Genomic DNA, 14,801 nt, shown 5'->3' with positions numbered 1-14,801 from the left:
ACTTCTTAAATCTCATATATAACATTCTAAAGCTCAGCTTTTCTCTGTTTTTGAAGGAAATAAATGGCTTTATAAGTTAGGAAATAGCTTGTAAAATTTTCATTTTATAACACGTGCTTCGCGTACACACAAGTAAAAAATTTGTAAATACTTTCCTTGTAGAAATCAAACCAGCTTTTCAAGCACAGTAAATCTATGCTCAGTAAAGAAGCCAAGCATCTTTTAAGACCAATGTTTCTTACCAAATTGGGATCATAATATGCTTCCTGAGTTGGTGGAATGACATGGATCTGAGTGATGTTGGCAGGAAGAGATTTAGAGCAATTTATTAACATTTGTTCCAGACTGGTCAAATCCTAATAGAAAGAGAAGGGAAAAAAAAGATAATCCTCTTTTGTCACTAACATAATTCTAAAAGTCCAGGGTGCACAGACATATTTAATGTTATCCACATAAAAAATTTCCATGCTACTGTCAGAAAAAGAAGGCTTAATATTCAGCAGATGCAATTCCATAACTGCTGATGACAGTGGGACTCCCCATACGCCTGAAGTAAAGCAAATGCTCAGTGCATAGTTCAGTTGAGACCAGATAAAGCATGGCTTAGTCATTTTCATTTAAAAACAGAACACACATGTTTACTGATGATGTCAGGACAGTACAGAATTCCCAAACCAGCAGTGGCATATTAAATCCCAAATCAAGCAAACAAACAGAAAAGTGAACTGAAAGGACAGGAAAAAGGTTTTCTGACTATAGTAGAGGTCAGGAACACGCTAAAGCAGGGCTGTGTTCCAGCTATGCCAATTATTTTATTTGCTATTTCAAAAACAAATTTTTATTTGTTTGTGCCAATTCCTCTCTGTAAAGCAGAAACAGTACACTTTATTTTCTACTGTCTCTAACAGTGTAAGTTCTAAAAGACCATGTCTCTCTATCATGTTCTCAGAAACATAGAAATGTGAATCTTTGTGGTAATAGTGTTTACTAGTATGACTTCTTTTGCTACCCTTTCTCTCACCTCTTTAGGCCACAAGTTCCTCAGGGCAAGGACTGTCTTTTACTATGTACAAGAATAAGAGTAAGCACAGCAGGATCCCACTCTTCACAGTGGCTTTTACCTGTGAACATCTTTTCTGACAAACTCACACTAACCGCTTTCTTGAACTTGGACACCAGTGATCCATTTTTCTGATGTTGCTAGAACTCAATTACTGACTCCATATAACAACGATAAAGTAGAACACAACATTATACTCTCCAGTTAAAATTTAAGAATTGGCAAATGTTACAGATGCTATAAGCAAGAATAAAGATTTGACTCATTTTATTTTAACAGTTTTGGACTTTAAAACTGGAGTTACTCGAAAAGTTATCAGTAACAAAAGAGTACCTGCAAACTTAATGGTAGTTCATGGATTCTTGTGGCCAATGTGCGAATCTCTCGATCAGACAAAATGCCCGACTGGTCCGTATCAACCTCATCAAAGATCTGAGAAATGTTCAGTGGCTGGACTGCACTCATAAGATAGTAGAAATATGAAAAAGCAAACTGCATATCTTCTGAGTGCCGCACTTTGTGAAACGATGTCTTGTCAAACTCCTCTGGAAACCTGTATAAGAATGTAAACTAATTTAGTACTCCAGTTTCTTAAAGTAAAACATTCCTTACCTAAAAACAAATTCTCATCTAGAATTTTAAAAAGGTCCTGAGAAGTCTCCTTATTTTAGCACAATTCATGTTGTAATAAATTCCCTATTACCCTTTTCAAAATACAATTTTAATGAGCAGTCATCAACATATTAGAAATAGCTATAGCAAAGCATCAACAGAAAGGCAGAATTAACTACAGTTTTACATTATTCCAAACAAAGACATACTCACATATCCTGTAGCTCTTGCATAACAGTGCGGTCAATCATGTGAGGCATGTGAGCAGGGACCTTCCGAGATGTAAATCCAAATTTGCTGTTTAAAAGCTTATTTACATATCGAAGGGAATCAGCAAATGTATCTTTCAGCTGCCTTCCAAAACGCTTACCATCAGTAAAGTATGACATTTGTTTGAGTAACGACTCTTCTTCCTAAAGAGCAGGATGGGCATAAATCAAGGTTACATTACCAAAAAAGACCAAAAACATTGAACACATAGGAAAGAAATGACATTTCAGCCAGGTGCCAACTCTTTCCAATATTTGAAAATAAGAAGAGAAGCTTTGAATATTTTTCTTCATATTCTTTAGTTCTCTCTTTAAAAAGAAAAGATAAAAAGTAATCTTTTCCTTAAAATGTTCATGATTTGAGGAAAAGTAGTCTGTAAAAAACAACTTAACATTTGTGCTCCAGCACCTCACACACACAAAATCCCTGTTTGCTATCTGATTTATTTGTAATATTGCCCTTTTTTTGCTGATTATTCATTCCCATTTGATAAACAGAAATGCTATGAGTACAAAGATTCATGCAAAATCCAATCTCAGATGAACAGAAAGCAGCAGCCTTTTAAAAAGCACAGCCTCTTTGCCATTTGGAGTAGTGTAAAGCAGTTGCTACCAACTGAAGCACAGTATCTTCTCTTCTAGAGGTTTTCAAATCTCTGCGAGAATGCTTTGGCTGGAAGCAGAGGAAGCTTCCTACATGTTTTCTTGACATGGTCTGGATATTCAGTTTTGTTGGCAGACATTCAATTTAACTTAGAGCCCTAGTACTTACCATTATACATTTTTTTACATTTTTTTAATAGACTGGATCCATATTTGCATAAATGCAAGCAAAACAAAAATTAAGTTTTCTGTTGTAGTGCTATATATGTTGAACAATAGCACTGTGTCAACATACAACGAATAAAACAGCAGTAGAACGCAGAATAGCCATTTCTATTCCCTTTCACCACCTAGCTCAGAGAGAGGCCCAAATCATAAACAAATTCGATTTTATGTGAAAAGTCAAAAGGAGCTTTCAAAAAAACTTGGTATTTGCCTCAAAGGCAAGACACATTCCAAATTTACAGATCATATTAACATTATTCCACTAAATGTAGAAAGATGCAACTATTGCAATTAAGCAATGATGTTAAAATACTCACATCAAGAAGGTCTTGGAAATACTTCTTTTTCTCCCATGGTAAAAAGCCTTGGTAACTTCCAGCATAAGACTGTAATTTTCTTCCCACTATCCCCTCCTTTATTTTTGTATCCACCTGCACACGTCCTTTTCGTCCTTCCACTCCCTGTGCATCTTCTCCAATATCTAAAATCCCAGTATGTTTTGATTTCTGGGTTTCCCTTAACATGAGTGCATTCAATACTTTTTCTCGAGTTTCATTTTTATTTCCCATGCTCTGGGAAGGAAGCGTGGGTTTAGGCTTTACTTTGTAAATAGGTTTATTTATGTTCATTGTCACAAAAGTCCCTTTTGTTCCTTTAAGCCTTGAAGGAACATCTTCATTTGGTTTTATTGTTTTTATTTTGCCATAATTTACATCTTTATAAGGCTTCTGCCAGCCAGTACGGTTCTTCTGATCTTCTGAATGATTATGCACGCCCTTCTTTTCCAGGCCTATAATACTCTTTACTGTAGTTAAGAACTGGAAAGGTCTCAGGAGAGCAGCCTTGGATAGGTTAAATCCTTTCTGAGTGATATCACCATTTAGTAGTTTTAAGTCCAGGTTCTGCAGTGCTAGCTGAACATCTTCAGGAAGGAGAGACACGTTTACTGATGGTATTATCACCTCTTCATGTAGAATCTCTTTTGTGCCATTGTGACGTCTCCTGACTCTTGGAAAGCGTTTTTCTTCAGGAATATCCTCAAATATCATTTCAGCTTCTGGTACTGAAGTTACAGTTTTAAAATCAGAGTTGGTTTTTTGCATGGAAGTTGTGTTCAGTTTTGGTTCCTCTCTAGTATCAGCTTCAACAGCTACCTGCATTTTAAACTCTTCATCGTTTTTATTTAGAAACGTAAGGTTAAAATAGATCACAGTTGCATTCATGCCACTGTGCATTATGAGGTGGATAGTCTTCCATTTGTTAGCAACTGAAGCATGTCGGATAATTGGATTATCACTATATGAACCCTCAATTCCTTTCTTGGCTATTTCACTGAAGCTGAAGTAGGGCAGACATTCTCCTTTGGGAATAACATAGTAGGTCTGATTAAGCTGAAGTGTCACTTTGTACATCTCTTCAAAGTGATCTGGAAAAAACAAAGAAACAAAAAAATTTGTCAGTTTGCACTGTGACAACTATCTTTTAGTCTTTTTTAACTGTAATATGCCCAGCTAGATTCACTATATTAGTAGAAAGACTGCTTTGTGAAAGAACACTTACTGTAGCTTCTAGTTTCTTGCTCACCTATCTTTAATAATTAATGACTAGACCCTACTCAGACATATAAAGCTGCCAGACATTCCAGTGGTAATTCTAAAAGCCAGTTTAATTAATCCCTCTTTCAGTCTCTACCTGAAGAGCCTAAGCGGCTCATTATTACACGTCACTTAAAAGTTTTGTATCGGTCATAAGAAACAGGCCCATACTACATTTTGGCCACATTTTAGTAGACTAATGTTACAGCAGTTGGTTTCACTACTGCATTGCATCTTGATTTGAAACTTCCAAAATCAGATATGCTGAATCGAACTTCTCCCTCCCACAGCAGAAGACAGATTATCTGTCAACTCTCACATGAACAAAATCTCACTGCCAGCAACAGAACTGCCAGTAATGCATTTGTCTGAGCTGAGATGCAAGGGAGCCTCTACTCTTCCAAACGGGCCAAATTCTTCCATTTCTGCTCCCCTGCCTATAGCAGACAGCACTCTCAATCACTTCATTCACTCCTGCTAGTCTTTCCTATCAAAATAAACTTCAGAGACAACTTGACAGGTGACTGAAAGTAGCCTTTGGCAAGAGCCCAGAGCCAGGCTTGAACTCATGCTGCCAGCATCAGAGAGGTTCTTTAAATTTCTTAACCGTTATGGTCATCATCAAATCAGCTCTCTTTATTTGGGTAAAGACTGTTTGCATAGCTGAAATGTAATTTCCCTGTTTAAAATATAAGCCTCCCGGGGCAAGAAGTTTGATGCTTGCTGCTCTGTAGTGTATCAAGCACTCCACCCATGCTTGTTCAATAACGGTTTTATTAAATAAAGCAGCATATAATATTGATTCAGGTTTGGATTAATGAATACAAGAAGCATCTTTTTTCTTCAGTTGCTAGCAGCTCTTTTCCACAACTGTACAGGGCACTTTAGCCCAATCTGAGAGTAGTGATGAACCAAAAAGATCAGGCAATTCAAGAGAATCCCTACAGAAAGTTTATTGGCAATGCATTTTACATACCCTGGCCACAGTCACCAGCATCAAATCCACAGGAGAGGACATTGCAGGCCTGATCACAGAATTTGTCTGCTAGCCAGGAATTAGCACAGCCTTGGTTACAGTATGAAACACCACTTATTCCTGCACCAAATTGCCACGGTGGTCCATTCCCAATACCTCCAACTGCACCTCCACCAGCAGCATAGCGACTACCCCCACTGTTACCTACAGGGAGACAAAAGAAAAACAAAAAAAAAGTCAGTCATTTGCAATCCTTATTTCTGAGGAAAGGCATATTTTAAGCCACACTACTGAAGTTAGACTGAAGAGTCAAAAACCTTATTTATCACCGGTGAAATGAAAGCGGGGCAAACACTAACTAGACCTCTGTGAATTAGTGTAAAATCTATAGCGTGCACAATCTCACTGTAGAAGTTTAGGAACCAACTTAAAATTGTAACAAAAGCTCCAACATATTTTGTCTTAACTTCAAAAAGGCAGCCAGAAAACTGATCTACTATTTCTCTTGCACTCTTGATTTGACAGCATCCTAGTGGTATCTCTTCCTCAATCCAGAAGTATCACTTCATTTTCCTCCCCTGCTGTCCTGAAAATTCGATGTAGGAACTAATGGTCCAGCTTCACAGTACTGTGAGTATTTGGATTCTGAGTCCAAATAATATATTTTAAAACATATAAAATATTTTTAATAGAATATCTATTGTAAATAATAATAACAACAACAACAACAACAACTTGAATTTCAAATACCTTCCTTTCATCTAGTCAAATTTGGCACCCAAAGTAAGTTTTTCATATGCTCTACTCTTTGCTCTAATTTTCCACAGAAATTTGTCATTTGCAGGAAATAAGGTTTACATCTGTATGCCAACTTTTTTTTATTATCAAATAAGGCAAATTTTGTAGTTACAGAGGATTGATAAATTACAGAATTATTCCTGTAAGAAAAAACAAACAGTTCACTTCTAAATTTAACATTACTGTCTTACCAATGCAATCACCTCCATCCCAATCACATGCTGTGTTATTACAGGCTTTGTCACAGTACCCATCTTTAATCCATGAGCCAGGACATCCCTCAGCACAGTTTGGCACAGGCCAAGTCAAGTAAACCTGGAACAACATTACAGCCTGAGACAAGGATTGGCAAATAGAAGTCAACTGAGCTTGTTTCTTGGAATACAGAGACTTAAAATAACGCCTCCCTGCGTATAGTGCCTTAAGAATTCACAAAACTTTACAAACAGCATTTAAACCCTATCACCTGTGAAGTTAATGTTACCAGTGAACTGAAGAATTCCCGAGGCCATACAGCAAGGCAGCAATAGCCAAAAATAGTAAGCAGGACTTCCCAAATCCACTTCCGCAAAACATATTCCAATACAAATTAATATTTTATCTTTTATCAGATAAGAAGGGGGGGACTTAAACTCTGAAATAGCTCTGCAGTTCACTTGTTCTCCTGACTCAAAATGTTTCTTCATTACTAACCAGTCATGAGATAAGAAGCACATGTTGAACATAATCCCTGAAGCATCTGATCCTCTATAACTTAAATAATTCTAAGAATTGCCAAGATAAAAAAAAAGTGTGTGGGTGTGTGTATTTTCAACTGGGGAGGCATTAAAAACCACACACATTTTCCTTTAGGCCTTACTGTTTCAAGATTTTAGCAGCACATTTCCTACTGAAACACGTACTGGTCAGGTTATCACAAACAACATCGTATCTAAGCTTCATCATAACTGAGAAGAATAACTGAAGAACAAAAGAAACGTGCTAACAACACGATTTTGCAGTTATGTGCCTACATCCTTACAGATTTAAAACAACTAAAAGCCTTCTAACGTCCTCAAGTATTGAAACAGTAATTTTAGGGTAGCTTAAACTAATTTTGTACAGCCCTTCTGTGTGTGTACACAAGCATGCACACCTGCCTGCATGAAGTGTTTCATTCACTGGTCTCTAGTGTCTTGTGCACTTACTGCTTTAATATAAATAATATAAATCTTTTTTCCTCCATGTCGCTCTTGCAGATCAAACTGATGGATTAAAACTCTGCTGGTAACCAGAGTCTTTATGCATGACTATTGCTAATGTGTCCTCAGCCTGCTTTTCTTGCTCAACCCCAGTTGTTGATAGTAAGTCTGTTGAAAGACTAAGTTACTTGATGTTCATGAACATGCCACAATGTATCTTTTAGTAAATAATTATATATATGATTATATATAGATTGAGGAAAAGATATTCTGGGTGTCTGGAACAGTGGTAATTAATGATAAATTTAAATATTAGATCAGTATGAACGTCACCTAACTTCAGTGCTCCTATGGAAGAATTGATTCTGGTTTGTTTTGAACATTTCCCATAATACAAAAAATTTACAAGGGAGGGAAGACTGACAGCTGCCAAACATCACATCAGTCTTACCAGTGCTTCAACATGAAGATGGAAGAATTAGAGAATGACACTGATAAACTAAAGCATGAAGCCTGACAGAAGAACCATTATACCACCAGAAACCTGTGAGTGACTACTAATAAAAGTAGTCCTGCAACCCAAACAAACGTCAACACAGCACACATACAAAAAAAAAAAAAAAAAAAAAAGACAGAGCCCTCCCCACCTTGTACCATTGCTAACAATTGTCTAGTTCAGAATAATGAACCTTTAGAGGTAAAAGGGGGAGCGAAAGCAAATCTTATATTTGCTCTCCGTCTGAAAGTGGCATTTCTTTGATTTTTATTATATTAGCACAGAAAATTTTTACATCTACTTCTGGTAAAAAAATCCTTTCACAATGGCTTACCTTTTGACCTTTAGAGTGACTGTAAAAATCATCAGGCCAAACATCCTTCCCAAACATAACATCATCATTGAGATAGATAAACTTCTGAGAGAGACCACTGATACGATGAATGTGACTTTCAATAGCTGGTGAACTGAAGGTAGGCAAGTGACTCACATTCTGAAATATTTCCTAAAAAAAAAAAAAAAAAAAAAAAAAAAAGCCCCAACAACCCCAAACAGTTTCAGAAGGCAAAAATAAATAAAAAACCCCAAACCATAAAAGTGCAGGCACATCAGACATATTTGATATTTATCTACTCAAAAAAAAGATTTATCAGGAACAAGAAAAGAAATGAAAGACAAAAAAGTAAAAACATTTTAGCAAAAAAAACCCCAACAAACCTTTTGCTATCTCATTTTCCCACATAAAAACATTTTCAAGTCTGCTGCTTAACTAAGAAACTGCACCTGGCTCAATACAAAGGCACAGACTTCTCTTTCACTGGCTACTGGATCAGGCCCATATTTATATATACATATTTATACTTCTCATGCAGTACAGGCTGCACAAAATTTCAAGCCAGTTGAACCAGTTCCAACATTCAAAAAGTCAGGATTCTTTCATCTCTTTCAAGTAACCTCACAAGCAGACAGCAACAGAAGTTGAATCAGTATCTTGTTACTACTTAGGTTGCTCAGGGCTCCTATGGCATGTCCAGATACCAAAATTACTCCCAAATTTGTAATAAGAAGCTACTAGAGTATTTTTGTTTCACTTATTCAGGAAGCTTGCAGGATTCCCTTTCTCTTTTTTAATAAGCTTTTTAGAATACATAGCTACTGTTTTTGCAACCATCGTCTTAGTTCTGGTAATTGTAATCCATCCTGTCTCAACACAAGCTTATTAGGTTGTCAGTAGTTCTGAGAGACTGTTTTGTATTCAAATTGCATTTTCCTCTGCCCAGGTTTTTTATAAATAGACTTTATAAGGAAATTAGACATGGGTATACGTTAGCTTAAATGTCAGTATTTGGGAGAAGACTAAATGAAGGCTTCATACTTATTCAGTTATCTGCTTAGCCAAAATACAATGGCATACTGGGGTTTAATAAAACTATGGATGAAACAGGGAAGAGGTGGTCACTTCTACCTTCCAAATAAATGCAGCCTTTACCTGAAAGGGCATGACTCAGAAACAAACATGGAATCTTTACTAGTGGCACTTTCATGCTGGTATTTTTGTTTGTTTCACGTTTTTGGCGGGTTTTTTTGTTTGGCTTTTACCTGATGTGTCACTATGGTTATCCGAGGATTATCCAGGTTAAGCCAGGAAGGAATCTGCCCATTAGTGACAATGAAAATGTGTCGTACCCAAGGGGCATGCCTCTCTATTGATCGTAATGAGTATCTCAGCTCTTCGTTATCTTCAAAACGGCTGGCAGAAATATCTTCATCCTGTTTAGACTATGAAAAGAAAGAATCCTTTCTTAGATTTTTAGATAGAACATTCAAGTTCTGATCCAGCTAGGTAACAACAGTGTGCTTTAGCATGTGGGTGCATAAGCAAAATAAAAAGTATATTAATCAAGTACCATTATTCTTCTGAATTATCAAGGTGAACAAAACAAACTTTGACATCTATGGCTGACCACCTGGTATCATTAGGATGTCTGCTGATCACACTGCAAGATGACAGTGCCTTGTGTGATCCTGGCTGTTGAAGAAAGAACCTCAGAAACAACACATCCTCCTGTTCTCCTGGATTATTAGTCTCATTTCCTGATCTTCATCAAAAGCCAAGTGGCATTTCAAATCCATAACATCACCTTTCAGAAATTCAGTTTTAAGTGGCTGAGGCCTTCCAAGTACATTGCGCCATAAGCCGTATATGTCACCTAATACAGATACACTAGAAGTGTCATGATGTAGCAGCTCTTCAGTTATCCCCTGTTATTAACAAAACTGAGCCTAATATTCACTATCAAATAGCTAAATGTTTCTATATGTTTTTGTTAAAAAGATAACATTTTAATTAGAAGCTCTTCAGGTAAGTAACAAAATCAGGTTACATGACACCTTAACGTATGTTTCTTTTCCAATTTATTAGAATAGAACTTAATGACCTCTTCTAAGAGCAACAATTAAGGCTGCCTAAAAGGAATATTTCTAAAAGAAGTATGCCCAACTAAAACAGGAAACTCAAGAAAAAGAGCACTTAATTACCATTTTCACTGCAGATTCTACACACTGTAAATAAGTCTCCTTTTCTAGTATGTACAATAACACAGCTTACACATTCTCAAAAACATAACTGAAAACATTCCAGCAACACCAGCATCCATTGGCTAGGTATAATATCTGCATATAAATAATGCGTAATTTCAACATGGGAAGTATAAAGTTTGAGTTCAGGGTTTGTATTAAGAAGGAAAGTTCCCCAAAAGCCAGGTTCACAGGATATAAAGACAGACTGCAAGCTTTACTGGAGAGGGCACATTTACTTTACCCGTGCCACTTGATATTCACTGTAAAATTAAATTCTAGCAGGAGAAAGCCACCAAGATTTTAGAAGATCTTATCTTGAGACAGACATCTTGTTATTTTATTTCCTTTTGCTAAACCAAACATCTTTGCTTGTATTAAAAGCATTCAAAGTAAACCTCCTTTCCTTACAGACATCTGCATTTCAGGTCTTCAAAATTTTTGGAAAAGAAGCCGTTAACATTTGCTCAGCATACATGATGCTGCAAAGCAAAAATGTCTAAGAAACATATTGGAAAAGAGATAATCATGTTTGTTAATAAAGCCCTCTGTCTCCCCCACACAAGAAGCCTGCTTATCTGCCATTCAGTATCAGTTAAGCCTTTCAGGCGTTGACTGCACACAGCTTTATCAGAATGTGTGCAAAGGGCAAAATTTTTCACTTAGTGGAGAACATGAAAATTTCAATTGAATGTCGCTCTGATCCTTCTTCCTCCTTGATTTCAGAATTTGACAGTGTTCTCGTGATGTTTTCTTACAACATAATAAATACTGGATTCTTAGCACTTCCAAGCTGCTGGAAGAAATCCCATGTTCCTAGTCATTGACTAGTTAGCCTCTACTCACGGTTTTTAAATACTGCAACCTTTACACGCTGTAACAGAATTTACCTACCTGACTGACAGAGCTGAGGTCCCATAGTAAATAAGCAGGATTAAGCGTCAGTTCTTTCCCATCTATAGTCATGTTCTTCTTTGCTTGCTTGCTCAGTTCTTGGAAACCCTTAGGGTTATTCAGTTGCAAGAGAGCCACGCTGGCTTCTGAATAAAGCTGCAACTATACAAGCAGAGAAAATAATTTCTGGCATGTACCAACAACAGCACTCTTCCTTTGCCAATTCCATCTTTTTGTTGTATCTTTCTTACTAGAGTTACTAATAGGAATAACTGTAAAACACTGTTTTTAAAAGAATTGCAATTTTGTAAGAACACAAAAAGGGGTAGCAAAATGGGAAATTCAAAACATTTAAAGATACAGAACATTTCTAAATGCTTAATTTTCACTTTCCAAAGAATATTTCTCTTTATACAATAATCCAGCAACAGTAAAGCTGTCCATGTTATAAATATTTCCGGAGTAATTGAATAGTAAGTCCCCATCCATTCCTTCCCTCTCCCCAATAATAAAATTCATATTTTATTACAACTTCATTATATGACTGAAAGAATCATACTTTTTTTCTGTCTTAAGTCATGCTTTTCTCCGAAAATTAAGGCCAGCAATTCATCGTTGCTGTCAGAAGCGTGAAATTTTCAGAATGGTTTACAGATCAACCTACAGCTCAGAAATCTGAGATACAAAGGGCTCCAGAACTAATCCATGTGGGTCTCCAAGTCCTTAATGATGGTTGCCAATATGCTGTTAAGGTCATTTCTTAGTTGGGGACTGTTTGATCTGTTTGCTGTTTTTATCTCTTGCCACTAGTAAGTCTGTATATCAGATTTCATAATGCACAGGATAAGAAGGGCTTGCACTACATGCCCTTTTTAACAACTAGTATAGCTTCAAATTGCAGGGTATCAAAACATTTCACTAGAAATATAGCATAACCCAATAAATTGCTGTGTTTACCATATGAAGTAGCATGAGCTAAACAAGCTAAAAACAGAACTGCACTTTGATTCTCCAAGTGCATGCATTCAGTAGTCAGGTTGAGAATAAATGAAGTTAATCATTAACAATATTTATTAGCTGCTATGCTTAATTTTTATTCCTTCATGCAACATAAGACAAATAAGCACGTCTACCAGATTTTCAGTTGCATAACATACATAAAAGCAATTCATAAGTTAACAAAATTTGAATATTGTCATGTTTGAAAACAGGAAAACTATCACAGTTTATTTCATAATAACCTTAAGTGATTTTTTTCTCTTTATTTTTATTAAATCTGACCCTTTCTGCTCATTTTAAAACACTTGTCCCAGAGTTAGCACCCTTCCCTTAGCAAGGCCAGCTGTCCCACTTGTGACATTTTAAAGCTGTTGATGCTTTGACTCATATGCTATTTGAGATCTTTCAATCTGACTTATGAGGCCTGCCATTAGAAAAATCTGATAAATCTCAGACCTTCCAGGGAATCATCTGAACCTACGGGTGGAAAGGATGGCTTCAGTAGCTAAATGGCTGAGGTATCGTTACGGAGTGCAGCTAGCAACCTCCAAAAATATCGATATCGAAATGCTACAGATTGCAAAGCTGCCATGGGTGTATGTGCTTTATTTAGGAATACAACAGTGTCACACAGTCCCTTAGAATCTGTCAAAATATTACCGTTCTAGAGCTTTGAAAGCATTTAAGAACATTTAGTTTCTCTTTAACTTGTTTCCAAAGTCAACAAAAAGTCAACCTGTACTACAGATTCCTAACTAGATTTATTACAAACACTTCCCCTTCCCCCCACTAACACAGCATATATGCTCTAGGTTTTTAAATATGTAACAGTCCAAGCACAAACAAGTAGTGGATAAATGTCCTCCACTGTTTAGCATCAGCATTAAGATAACCCCTGCATTGAACAGATTATTTTTATTACCTCAGTGTTTTTTTCCACCAGTACCTTTTTAAGAAACAAGTCTTTTCATAAGTAGAGCTATCAATAAAGTTAAATTTCAGTGAAGTTATCTGGTGACATAACTAGATTCTAATAAATTGCAAGCTCTGCTCAGAGCATTTTGTTGCTGGTATATTCAAAATGGAATTCTCCCCTGGCAGATTTTCTGATGTCTCACAGGTATTATCCTCTTCTCAGTGGGGATGCATGCAACTGCCCATTCCCTTGAAATATTATCTTCTAGAGATCATCTTCCACCTGACAAAACAGGCCAGCAGATCCAAAGGTATTGTGAAAACAGAACAGAAAAACAAGCAGGTAGATGCAGAGTCAGCGTGATCACGCGAGCCTCAGCTTCTAACACAAGCAGGCTGAAAAGGCGCTGTGCAGGCACAGGTACAGACTGCCACCCGTGCACATTTATATTGTGCACTTGAAAACGAGACAGGAAAACTGCGTTCTCCCTACCAGGTAACCGTAAATGCAGGTCTCCTTTGGAGCCAGCATGTTTGGCAATGCTTAGACCTACTAGACTAAGCCACCCCATGCAGAAGTAAACTTTCATTTCCACATTCTGAAGCAAAAAGGCCTAAAAAGCAGATTTTTTTTCTGAGGTAGAACTTGGAGTCTTAACCAGTCTGTAAATTATTACATTTTATCTTCTTAACGGCCAAAGTTGATTGTTAAGGAAATGAGATGCCCCTTTTTTCACACTCCAGTATGGATATTGGGATAACTCATATGGCAAGGGAAGGAGGAAGCATGTATTGTGTTAGAGAGTTATAAAAGCTTTACAAGTAGAAATACTGTTGTCTTTACAAATTTATCAAGCTCCCTTTATAAGGTAACTAACCGGAGGGTCATCTCAGAGCCAAAAGTAATGCAATACCTCAGAGGTTTTTTTTTCCTACAAAGCTTACTTATTACATCTGTGTGAACATACAACACCAACTCCTGAAGCCACCTGTCTGCTCCATCAACACTGACAAGAGCAGCAGTAAAAATCCTAGAGCCTCCACCCTCAAGGCAGTGACGACAGCAAACACTCAGCATCGCCGTGCCGCCAGGTTCCCATGTGGATGTTCTTCCATTAGTAAGACAAGGTCATTTAAAGACACTTAACAGTCCTTAGTTTTCAACATAACTTGTCTATATACATGTACATGTGTGCATATGCAGATTAAAGAGGAAACAGTATTTTGCAGAGGAAGGAGATCTGCAAGCTCTGTTTTCCCTGAAGCAATCAGGATATTAAATCTTGAAGGATAAATAGTCACACCTCTCCAAAATTTTTCACGCTACTGTATGCTATTTCAGTGAAAAAGTGTTAGCATGATAGTGTCAAAAAACAAAATCAGAGAAATCAAACCCCCTTGCTTTCAATCCTTCCCTTGTCAGTCTTTTCATCACTACCTAGTTTAAGTCACAAGCGTCTCTTTTAGGCTGAACAATGACAGTTTTCTTTAGAAATGCAGGTAAGGAGGGGTAAGCAAAAGTGAAAACAAATTTTCAGTTGTTGTTCTTCATGTATAGGTACAAGGTAACATTGCTAAAAGCTTTAAAGAAATATAGCTTA

The 14,801-nt window shown here is 36.8% G+C and overlaps 1 protein-coding gene across 9 annotated transcripts in view; it reads right to left on the bottom strand.

Moving 5' to 3' along the window:
- GNPTAB (N-acetylglucosamine-1-phosphate transferase subunits alpha and beta) overlaps positions 1-14,801 on the bottom strand; it is a 45,725-nt gene that overhangs the window by 11,600 nt on the left and 19,324 nt on the right. For 8 of the 9 annotated variants that reach the window (XR_008573889.1, XM_054801174.1, XM_054801164.1 and 5 more), the window contains 9 exons: positions 11,287-11,448; positions 9,415-9,594; positions 8,150-8,320; positions 6,330-6,453; positions 5,341-5,544; positions 3,087-4,195; positions 1,886-2,085; positions 1,394-1,613; positions 243-356 (listed from right to left, as the gene is read on the bottom strand). Coding sequence is in view for 8 of the 9 variants with exons in the window: in XM_054801174.1 (XP_054657149.1) it covers positions 243-356; positions 1,394-1,613; positions 1,886-2,085; positions 3,087-4,195; positions 5,341-5,544; positions 6,330-6,453; positions 8,150-8,320; positions 9,415-9,594; positions 11,287-11,448 (2,484 nt within the window). In the remaining variant the exon portion in view is untranslated. The remainder of the gene's footprint in view (positions 1-242; positions 357-1,393; positions 1,614-1,885; positions 2,086-3,086; positions 4,196-5,340; positions 5,545-6,329; positions 6,454-8,149; positions 8,321-9,414; positions 9,595-11,286; positions 11,449-14,801) is intronic. The other variant, XM_054801184.1, reaches the window with a different exon arrangement.

The sequence above is a fragment of the Grus americana genome, chromosome 1, assembly GCF_028858705.1.
Source record: "Grus americana isolate bGruAme1 chromosome 1, bGruAme1.mat, whole genome shotgun sequence".
Lineage (NCBI taxonomy): Eukaryota > Metazoa > Chordata > Aves > Gruiformes > Gruidae > Grus > Grus americana.
The sequence above is the reverse complement of the archived record's forward strand: the minus strand, read 5'-3'. Positions and strand labels throughout refer to the sequence as shown.